This window comes from Varroa jacobsoni, unplaced genomic scaffold, assembly GCF_002532875.2.
Source record: "Varroa jacobsoni isolate VJ856 unplaced genomic scaffold, vjacob_1.0 contig00206, whole genome shotgun sequence".
Classification (NCBI taxonomy): Eukaryota; Metazoa; Arthropoda; class Arachnida; order Mesostigmata; family Varroidae; genus Varroa; species Varroa jacobsoni.
The window spans coordinates 71835-83497 of NW_019214427.1; the positions used below are offsets into that span (position 1 = coordinate 71835).

General features: G+C 41.2%; 1 protein-coding gene across 1 annotated transcript in view; it reads left to right on the top strand.

Annotated features, from left to right (window-relative positions):
• LOC111270925 (uncharacterized) overlaps positions 1 to 11055 on the top strand; it is a 28421-nt gene extending 17366 nt beyond the window's left edge. The window contains exons 2-4 of the mRNA XM_022851408.2: positions 1731 to 1936; positions 7608 to 7779; positions 10610 to 11055. Coding sequence (XP_022707143.2) covers positions 1731 to 1936; positions 7608 to 7779; positions 10610 to 10761 — 530 coding nt within the window. The 3' untranslated portion in view covers positions 10762 to 11055. The remainder of the gene's footprint in view (positions 1 to 1730; positions 1937 to 7607; positions 7780 to 10609) is intronic.
• Positions 11056 to 11663: the final 608 nt, after the last annotated feature.

Genomic DNA, 11663 nt, shown 5'->3' on the forward strand with positions numbered 1-11663 from the left:
CAAGTCATCAGTCCAAAGGCAGCTTTCAACCTCTACACGTTTTCCTATGCTTGAAATATAAATTAATCTATCATCGACATTTCCTGTGTTTCTCGAACCTCGAAACAAATTGACATAAGTACTATCCGTTTTTTTTTTTTTTTTTTTTAATTCTTGTAATCTAAGCAGGGACTATTTATTATAGAACAAGTTAACACCAAACTTTAATATTGTTAAAAATCTGGGTGAACAGAAAACAAACGTAGACATGTTAAAGCCGTTGGATCAGGCCTGTGTCACTGATCTTTTATACTTTGCAGAACTTTCAGCCAGCCATATTAGTTGGCAGTCGTCCAAACAAGTTTGTATATGGGGTACTGTTAAGACGTTTCTCATTTGTTTTGTAATTTTCATTATGTTTACTATTGAATGAGCTTGTCGCCATCCTTTGCCGATTTTAGGACACTCTGTTATGGTCGTCATGTTAGATTGTATAACTTAACTCGACGGAGAATTAGCGTGTATATCGGTTTCAGTATAGAACCAACTATGATAGCACTATGAAGTCTCTTCGAGCTTTGAAGAACATAAACAATTTAGCCCAGTATTTGAACAATATGCCCTAGACATGTAGTTACCTTCACAATGGCATATCTGAATTTGTCACAGAAACTAGTTTCAACTATTTTTAGCATTGAGATGTTTTTATTTCTTGTTATGAAAAGGTAGCATTACGTCTGATATAAACGTCGAAAATATCGCCTGTGTAGGTGTATTTGCAACATGGTAAGCGGCATTTTGACCACTGAAGTATTCTAGATTTGCATTTGTACTATTCAGACTATACAGAATGTTCCATTCGTCTAAGTAAGCACTTGGTAAGCGAGGCGTTTTTCCTAATAGATTTTAACTTACTTCCATAGAATTGTTTGTGTGTGTGTTAACCTTCAGTCAAGTGAAAACGTAACACTTTGTCCCAGAAGACGCAGCTTCATAACGGCAGGAGCTTCACGAAAGATAATACATTTATGTGGATTATTTGATAACACAAAACTTCATTTTGAAGGTCTTTACTCCGCTTATTTTCAGACAGAACCGAAGTCCTAGCGAAAAAAAGTTGCCCACACAAAGCCGGAACACGCAGGCTCCTATTACCACTATGGTTAAATCAGAATTGTGTTTTATAAGCGTTCCATGCGTACACTCAATGCTTATTTTGAAATGACAAAACGTGTAATCTTTCCGATACAAATATATGCATGCACTAATAGTAGCCGCTACGGTAGTCTTTAGTAGTTGTAGCTACGCTCAGAAAAACTTTTGCTGCCTGTCTCTGTTGACACTGTTAATGACATCGAAGGTTTATCAGGGACTGTCTTGTGCATTGAAGGTTTATCACGCGCTATTCGGACAGCCCCTTAATTGCTTCATTAAAAAGTGTTACACTTTTATGCAAAAAGAAGCCAATAGTCCGTCTGTGCCGGGAGTTGGTTGCGTGCACGGCTCAAGCCTGTGCCTAAAGTAGTAACGTAAAATAAATACAACAAGCCGAACAATAGATACCTGAAGGCCAAATAGGCAAGTATACGGCAGGGCTGAACATTTTTGCAGTTAGCTATTTAATTGTTTTAAGATTTTATTTATATTTCAGAAGACTCTACCCGGACTAAAAGCTCCTACGCAAGGACATGTAGGTATTATTGGCTCTAGACGACTTCCTAACCTGCAAATTTGCTTTTGCTCCATCGCAGGCATTGGGATCTGTTGCACGTGTTTCTTGATTGCGTTCTACTGCCGCTCAGTAAAGCTGGACGATAAAATATTCGAAAGCATTAAAGAGACGGCTCCCATAGTCGAGATTGACGACCTTATTCTGCAGCGCGTCGGATCAGCCTACTACTACAACCCACAGCCCCCGGTGGAGCGAAGACCCACCATCGCCTCCTCCGCTCATAGGGTACGTCCTGTCGAGCACGAATGTTCTGGGCATGAGAACGCCATCGAGGAAAGCAAGCTATAAGGCGCCACATGTACGCGCCTGTATTCATTGCAAATACTGCTCTCTCGAGAACGATATCGTGCCTTGCCAGCTGAGGCGAAGCTCATTTCGTAAAAATCACTTGTTTACACCAACGTTTAGAATGAGTTACAGCAAATAGCTAATGCTCTGAGTAGAAATATAAACAACGTAACAGCTCATAACATTTGGAAACTTCGTAAGCAATTTGTTGGAAGAATCCATAAAGCTACACTTAGCTGTATTTCGAACAAGGGCCCGCTCCTAACTCGTCTTGCGTTCAGTATAAAAATCTTCTTTTAGCACTATCTATTCATCACACGCAGTGTTGTTTTACAGAAAGTAAATTTCTCGAGTAGAAGATATCTCTCGTGTACATTGTTTGTTCTACCTTGAAGTAGCTTGCATCCATCGTGTTTGTCTGTCTCTATATTTAGACGAATAGCTTCGCGTTTCGTTAAATAGCTTTAGTACATTCAGCGCTGACTTGATAACATAGCAAAGGATACACATTTACGAACCCCTTAATAGAGTTGGTCACAGCATCGCCTTAATTGTCACAGGAACACAATTGCCAGTTGTGAGAATATACAGAGTGTAGAACATAGAATATGTCGGAAATTCCTACCCTAATCTTAGGATTTCGCTAGATATACCTAAAATAGCTTGCATGCGATTATGCGTCTGCTAACAAGGCCTAGAAAGTATCCACGTAACATATCGTCGTAGCAAGCCTAGTTCTGGACGCACCGCAGAGGTACGGAAGTTCGCTACGTAGTTGGAACCAAAAACGCTTCAACCTACCAGAAAAATTTCTCATTTGAGCCCGTTGACGTGAGAATAGGCAGCTCACAATCCGAGCACACAGGCAAACTTCCCCTAAGTTCGCCTAGCTATAGAGTCCTTTGGCACTGTTCTTTAGTGTAGAGAGGACATCGCAAAAGCAGTAGTGTTTTTATACCTTTGGACAACCAACAGAAAAACGAGCGCATCACCGTTGCCGGTGAGTTTCTCTGACAGAATGCAGTATAAACAATACGCAAATGTTTTAGGTCTTATTACCCTGAAACGCCTCCTGCTAACATGGAGTTACTATGTCAGTCCTTAATAAAAGCGCTAATTTGAGGATTTCTTGATGTACCAAAACTAACTAAAATACGTGAAAAACATAATCTCGAATCGAATTAACTTCGTAACAAGGAAAAACATTGCCCGCAACTGAAGTGCTGCTAGTGCTATCGTGTCTACGGTAGCGTTTATGTTTAGACCATGCACAGAAATCCTGCCAGACCTAGGTAAAATGTTTTGCGAACGCTTTATGGCCCTTTAATAAAATGTCTAAAAAAATCATTTGGGCTTGGAAAATGTCGCACCGTTAAATAGCGTATTTCGCAAATCTAGCCTGAGCTGTGCAGCGACCGTTTTTTTCCTAAAAGACCATCCAAACATCGGCAGAACAACTCAGCCTATACCTATATTTATATATATACTATTATATAGTCATATAATAGCTTATATGTGGATTTATTTTGCACTGAGATTGAAGGTGTTGATGGGCAAGCCGGTTTCCATTGTGTACCTAATGTGATTTCGAAGTTTCCTTTAAGACATTGCATTGTGGGATTGATATCTCTATTCGACTTCCATCACACCAAGAGACAATGCGGTCAATTGTTATTGGGTTTTTCAAGGTATCTATCTCCGTATAGACTAAGTTATATTATTATTATTATAACTTTATTACTTATAATAATAAGTATATCGTTGATCGTTAACGTCTATTTACTGCAAGTGCTCTGTTAGATTTTACGCTCAAATACGCCTTATACGTGACCTCGGAGGCACTGGTGGCTCAGTCAAGAGAAAGTTGTTAATTCGACCATGAAGATCCAGCATATGGGGTTCAATTGGCATCATAGACACTAGAAGGTCGTTACAAAGGATACTAAGAAAATACTAAGTAACGTCAACAATTATCTTTTTCATTATGAGATCAGTGTACGCAGCTCTGAGCAGCATATCTGGCTTTCTAGTAAAGAACGCAAGCCATTCTACTGAAAGCTGTTACAACTGGTTCTCAGGAAGTGAAAAAAACTGATCCATTTTTAAGCCAATAGAAAAGGTTACTTTCTTTTTCCAATCAATTTTTGGCCGTCGATCTGCTTGGAGCCCGTCTATGGAATAATGTTGATAAAATAAAAACAACCAAAAATTAGTCTTACTTTTATAAACTTCTCCCAGTATTTAAATCTAAAATGGCAAAAGACAACGATTTGCTGACTTAGCTCTTGTTAGATCCACTCAGTCTAACAGACGCTGCCCTGTCCCATATTACACCTCAAACGAACAATTCATCAGTTTTTTAGTGATGAAATTGAACTTCTAACGAAATATAGAGTCATACGTAGGACACTGCTTCTGGCCGATATCTCATCGACCGATATCTTCAAGTTTTCATACGCTGTACTATCGCTTAACACTTTCAATGACAATATTATTGAACTATGAAAGGTAATATCCGGTTAGGTTAAGTCTTAAGTATCTAAGTTGAAAGGGATCTAATCCAAGAAAAGAAAATTATGTATCTAGGATGCTTCATTTAATAACAGTATCGACTTTGGAAAAAACGGATCCGCCTTGTGAAAAGGTTAGCGGTAGGGAGATGTTACCTTTCTGCTAAAATCGCTTTCTTAAAGGCAATGCCTTTAAAGGATATCTTAAACCTCTACTTGTCGCTACTGAGGTGTATATCCAACACACAGATGTAAATCCTTTTCGTTAGTGGTCAGCTGCTTACCTTGTGAGGTAGCGGCTCAACAACAATGCGCTATTACCCTACTCACGATAGCAAAGAGCCCACAATAGAGATATCTTAGACAAACAACCACGGCTTCGCAGTCAAAAAGCAGTTCAAACGATGTCTTGTCCAGACTTTTGTTACTTCGTTCCAGACAGTATTTGCGCTAGCCATCTATGACCCTTGGCTATCAGAGAGCTTAAAACAAAAAATTCTACCAATACGCCAAAAATACTAGACGGATGCACCCCCGTGAGTCATGGTTCCTGTAACAGTGTCGTAAAAATCTTCTACCGCTTCTACCGGTCACATGATGAATGCATGCTGATCTGCCACTAACCGCTGATCACGAACAAAATACTGAAACAGTGGATACCTGGGACAGCGTCAATGACATAGTCAATAAGAAGCGTATTTTGCTTAGTGATCGTATAGAACACCATTGTTTCATCCTTTTTTCGGGAACATCGGCAAAGGCTAACAGGATGGCCGATCGTTCAGTGGTGCCGTTGCGCAACACAGCTTAAATTTTGTTATCTAAAGTCTGCGTTTCCATTGCGTAAATTGTTTGCAATCATGCATAGGACAAAATCGATATCACGTACTAATTAGCTGCGAGATGACCGCATTGCTTTCCCGCCCAGCTTAAGGGAGCCAGCAAAGTCAGGAGAAAATTATTCTATTCGTTATCGGCGGTAATAACTTCACAAATCTTGTAAATTCACAAGTACTTCCTGACATAAGCCGTGTAAGCCCGAAGTTACGACGCTGTACAAAAAAGCACACGCGCCTTCTCGAGATAAGCTTATGAACTCGTCAAGCTGAACGATAATACTTGGGGGTCTTGTATGAGCCGTCATGTACATAGCTGCCTTCGTTATAAAATGTATCCCCCAAAGACTTCACATGGCAATTACAAAAAACGGATTTTCTTGATAAATCGAAATCTCCTTAATAATATGGCTTGCTCGGGATTCAGTTATTGAGCTTGTCGACTATAAGAAACTAGACTTAGACGACTAGAAGTTCGATTATTTCAAAACCGCCAGCGGACATCATGCAGGTATACTGGCTTGGGAGATCTTAAACAAGCAAAGCTTATTTATTAGAAGGGGGGATCGCTTTCACGTCCGTCTTAGTGTTGCGAACACCTTCCCGCAGGAAAGTACGAGTGGGACATTGGCGATCACATTTATACAACTAATGTTCAGACAGGCTGAAGGTCTCGAGAACCATATCCAAATATGTCTTTGCTCTCCGCAATTCGCAGGCCCGCAAAACCAGTCCTTTCCACCAACTCGCTTCGCCTGCATTCGGGAGTTTGATACCCCGAGATCGTGGTGTACGCGAACAAACCATGCGAGCGTTTGGAAATTGGCAGACCCAACCTGATTTGATAAACCCAAGAGTGAGGTTTATCAAATTGTCGTTACGGCATGTTTCTTAGGAAAATCCGTGAAAAAATTTTTAGCCTTGTACTAGCATAGTGCTCCGTTGGATAGAATGACGCTTTTTGAAAAGGTAAACCTTAAATTCTCACATGGATGAAGCTGCTACGGTTTAATGGGGTCCAGATTGTCTCAAAGGTGACTTTCGTATCTCAATATATAATATTCATATAATTATTAATGTCAACATGATAAATAGTCTGCCTGTTCCAATCTCTGTGTGTAGTGTTATTTCATAAAATAGTTCATTTGTTATAGATTTAAGTTGTTGTTTATACGCGGTTTTCGTCTAGTTAACCAATGATTTGCATTGGTTCCTGTCGTGGTATTTGTACTGGCTATTCTAAGGTTTAGCGCTTCTGTTTATTTGATAGCGCAACACAATAGGTCTTCACCATTTATAGGAGACAGGCTAGATAGGCAGACAGACGCTTTTCGTTCCCTAAGCATCCCGTAAAGTCGCACGTAGAATGCGAAGAAACGCAAAATCATTAAGAAATCAGTCGTAATGGCTGCAAACAGATGTCTCGACCTGCACTGTATTTACCGGGAACGATATTTTATCCGATACTAATCTAAACTGCGTTAGAAACACAACCCACATGTGGATTTTTTCGTCGTATTTGGTCTACAACAGATTATCGAGATTACGTCGTAGAAACAAACGGTCAAGGCCCCATTATTACTATCAGATAGCTACAGTAGTTCGCATAGAGCAATTATAACGACCGCCTGATGGAGACGGCTTTAGATGGGGCAACGATATCCAATCCTGCAGTCTCTAGCAGGACAGGGTTACGCCTCGTTCCGCATTGCTACCATCACTGTAGGCCATCTGGTGGCAAGCAAAGTGACTAAATCGGTTGCGGGTAAAACTGCCAATATTGTTATATACATATGTGTTCAAGCAACTTTCCCGACCTCCTTATAACGTTAATGAAGGATCGTTCCTAGTATAGCACGACTCCCTGAGCCGTAAGGTTTAACGATATGAATGGCTCCATTACATAGTGGCTACCATGACGAAACGCCAGTCGTCATTTACGAGTTAGCTAACTATTTGTTGTCCAGCTTACCGACCATGTACGTATTGATAAATGGTTATTTATACACTGATTTCTTTAAGATCTAACTTATTCCCAGTTGCTCACATAAAGCGTACTGCATACTGGGTGTACTACAACGACTGTGAATGGTAAGGTACGCATGAAAGTAACCGTATGACTTTTTTTTAATTCGCTGCTTTTTCTTTTCCTGTTCCACTCGCCATTTTAGCCGGGAAAAATCGTCTGTCTAAAAAATTAATTTGTTCACCATAAGGTTCGGCATTGATCAGCGACGTACTCTGCTACTTTTTTTTCTCTAGGCAAGTTGGTGGCAGATGCGTCACGGAGACGCCGACGAAATTTCGATCTACTCCGGAGGAGTGGGTACACGGCCCGGTTCGGCCGCCTCCTCAATAATTGGCCAGGGGTCACACGCATTTCATCCGCACATCATTATCCCAAGGGGCTTCCAGCATGCCGAATACATCCCAGGTACGAACTCCAAGCCGTAATCTACAGGGCCCTTCGCACCACGAAAGCCACGTTCTTGTGTTAACGAACGATGTCGTTTATTTAGATTCTATGATTTAGTTGTCATAAGAAGCAAGCACCCATAATCTCACAGAATAATCGATATATAGGGCAGTATTCTCTAATGGAATCATCGACATTTATTAGACGGATCACAAATTGTTATAGCGTACAATTTACACAAGTGTAGGAAAATTACGCTGTAAAAGTTCATTCCTTTTTATTTTACTTGGATGTAGAATAATTGTTTACATATGGCTAGTTAGTTTCGATGCACGAAACAAAATCTGAATGTTATTCTGTACTATGAAAAATCCAGCTAGCGTGCATGCAACTACTTCATGTCGAGTCGAAAGGTGACGACGTCAGTACCCGGATTAGTTATTTTCCATATTTTTCAAGCTTTTTCGTAGACAAATCATTACAAAATGTCAGTGAAGTAATATTAGCCTCATCCGATTCATCGTCAATATGCTGCATATGGCTTCATGAGCGCTACCGTTACTAACGAGATGATCATTTTTGCCATCGGTTTTAACTTTTAGCTCTGTTATTTGCGCTCTACCGTAAACTGCCATGTTCCTTATTTTGTCGTATCTGTATTGGCTCGTGTGTTGACCTTCTGTTTGACTTCCTTGCTAGACAGCCTTTATTAATAGTTACCCGATAGTAATTGATGCTAAGGTGCATATAGTATCAGAGGATGACCGAACCAACAAGCGGGAAGCGAAAGGCGAGGGAAGATGGTCTCCATTCATACCTCTTCGCACAGAGGTCTGGGGTGCTCTCGAATTCTACATCTATATGTAGCACATGGAATTAACATTGAGTGGTTTGTAACTCCATCCGACAGCGGCGCAGACGAACGCTTGGCTAGGCAACATCGACTTGAAGAAAGGGTGTTTGTAGACTCGTCGCTGGCTTCACTTTTGCTTTTGCAGTAGCAGCGGACGCTACTGGTCCCTGTCCTCGACGCTGCCGATCGCTTGCCCACTACCGAACATTTTCCACGTTTTTCTCACACATTGACGGCATCGGATCATGCCCAGATTTGCCCACGCTGTCTTGATTTGTGCATAATGCATTAGCAGTTTAGCAACATGGGGCCGGAAGCCGTTCCTAGGCGTCAAACCCCCGAGATCGTCCCAAGCTGAGCTCCGAGCGACAATTGCGTTCAATGACGCGGTCGACAGAAGGTAGCGAACTAGTTCTCCATGCACAAGATAGACAAGCCATTGTTGGCACCGATATGATCGAGTGAGTGTGAATCCACTGCGGAAAAACGGAGATGCGCAGTGAGCAGAAGAAAGTTGTACATCCGGATTTACGCCGATAAGAGTGATTCTCTTCGGTGATCCCTAAGGACAATTAGTAGTAGAAAGAAAGAACGACTAAGTGAGCTATTTAAAGAGGCACCGGTTACAAAATTCATATATACAAAAGATAAAGATACTACTTCATTAGAAAAGCTGCTCTAAAGATTACAAGTATAGTGCTCCAACGCCTTCATTTACTTGCTTTTGGCTGGAGCAGACAGCATGTTACAAATCGGCGAAGGTCGACAGAGCAGTTGTTCCAAGAACAGGTTATCAAAGATTGCTGATCGACGGCGAAATCGCGGCGGACATACGTACAACAAAGTTCCAGATGCATCCGGAACCATTTTTCCGATCTAAATTCTTGAGTCTGAGCCGTACCATGCTTATATATATACATATATACTTTCTAAGCTCCCGTCCTCTTATCATCTATCGACGAATATATATATGGGAAGAACGTTCGCTGCTTGATATCAAAGCCGTCGCTCTCAAACCTTGCACGGCATCTCACAACTACGATTGGAAAAAGTTTTCACAATAGAACATTGGCTTACCGAAGTCAAATGAAGCGCTATAGAGCTTCTCCCTTGAGTTCCCTCAAGCGTATTTTAGTTGCCGTTATTGCCACCGTAGTCATACGCATACATACTCAGGTAGAAATAGGATGTTTTCGTGTCAATTTAAACATAGATTTTGTATATACTCTCAGACATTACAGTATACATAAATTGAGCTTTATACGTGGGGATTCTATCGACCGATTCAATATAGATACTTAGGGGACGTGAGCGCCACAAGTATTTGCAACAGTAATGTCAACTGACGAATACAAATGGTTGGCTCCTAACGATAATAGGGCAAAACAGGAATTGAACAGGGGTGCACAATCTGTAGAATGCTAATGGTAGTAACCTATTACTGAATGTATTGAAATTGATCTAGGCTAGCACTAACGTCTACGCAGAGTTGTATGAATGATGTTGGAAAGAGATGAGGCTGAAATGCATGGCTTTATTCATAGTGACCCTTTTCTTTTTCCTGCCCTATTGAAAATACACCCGAACCCTCCGAATGATTGACAACCGCTGTCATCACAAATCTAATTTGTTCCTAACACTTTGCCAGTTCTTATTATCTGTGGTTAATCGGCATAAACGTGTGATGATATAATTCGTTCTGCTTGTTTTGTTGTATCGTGCTATCAATTAGACGATATCGTTTCGTAATCAATGGCTATAAACTAACTGTACTAAAGAAGATAGACTCTCCCCATGTGTTACATTGTAATGACTGGTGTTACTTGCTTAATGTGCAGAAGCTAATTTTCGATTTGAAATTAGAAATTCTAAAAAAGAGTGGATTCTGTTACTGCTATTGGTATAGATTGCCCTTCGATAATCTATTTGGCCCCGTTCGCTAAGGGTATCAACCCTATAAGATATGGCTCTAAAATCGAGCGGTGAATTTTACAGCGTCCGAGGTATGTTCGTCGGTTCACTCGAGCCCTCTTCATGGCTCGTCGCCGGGACCTCAGACACCGTTATCGTTTATGTCGATAGACATCCCCGAGGAGGCTGAACCCGATCTCGAGCGGCCCTCCACAAGCCGGGTGTCCATCGGTTAGAAAACCGACTGTGTAATTCCAAAAAGGAATCTGGCACCATCTAGTCATGAGATCTCATCACGTTCGGCTGAGAAGTGTGGCAGGAAAAATGTCCGTCCCACCAGTGACAGCCCAGGTCGAGGGATGAACCCCACTGCTAACTCTGCAACGTCACCTGAAGGCCATATGAGTGAGGGCTCAGACAGACGGTGGTACCGCGTTCCGGCGTTAGTTACTCTCGATAACGAGAAATAGTGGTGTATATTAAATGTAGTAAATATACGAACAGGATAAAAAGAAACAAGGAAAAGAAAATGATAATTATGAGAAACAAGGCATCTGTTGTGTACGTTAGGTTTCGTTGGAGTAAGCAAGGTTGGCTTCGTTTATTGGGTATCGTGAAGTTCAAACAATAAACGGAGCATAGGCAAGGTCCTTTATCCGAAGCGCACTGAACTTCGCGTTTTCTTGTTCCCGATAAACCTACTTCCATACGAACGGTCATTATCATCTTGGACAGTCTTATACGTACGAGGTACAAACGATCTGATTTTTTACTCGTGACATTAAATTGAATTCGTTGTCAGTACACGAAGCCTGTTACTTTTTCCCAAATGTTCGATGTTCGCGCGTACATGTACAATCCAAAAAGACTCAAGTGAAACAGCGATATATATAGAGATGGTTTGTTAATTACATTTATAATAATAAAGTTCTGCCCACCACGATCTGTCGTTTGTTAATCGCTCGGGTAAAAGCCATCTCTGCGTCGCCGCCTGGGAAGGCTTGCCAGGTTGTAGGGTAGTCGATCCGTGTGTACAAAGATCGCTGCAGGTCACTGCCACTCGCCGTCATTCAGTCAATTTATTGTTGAAACGTTGAATTGGTCCATCGACAACCCAACAACAACGGAAGTCCGCAAA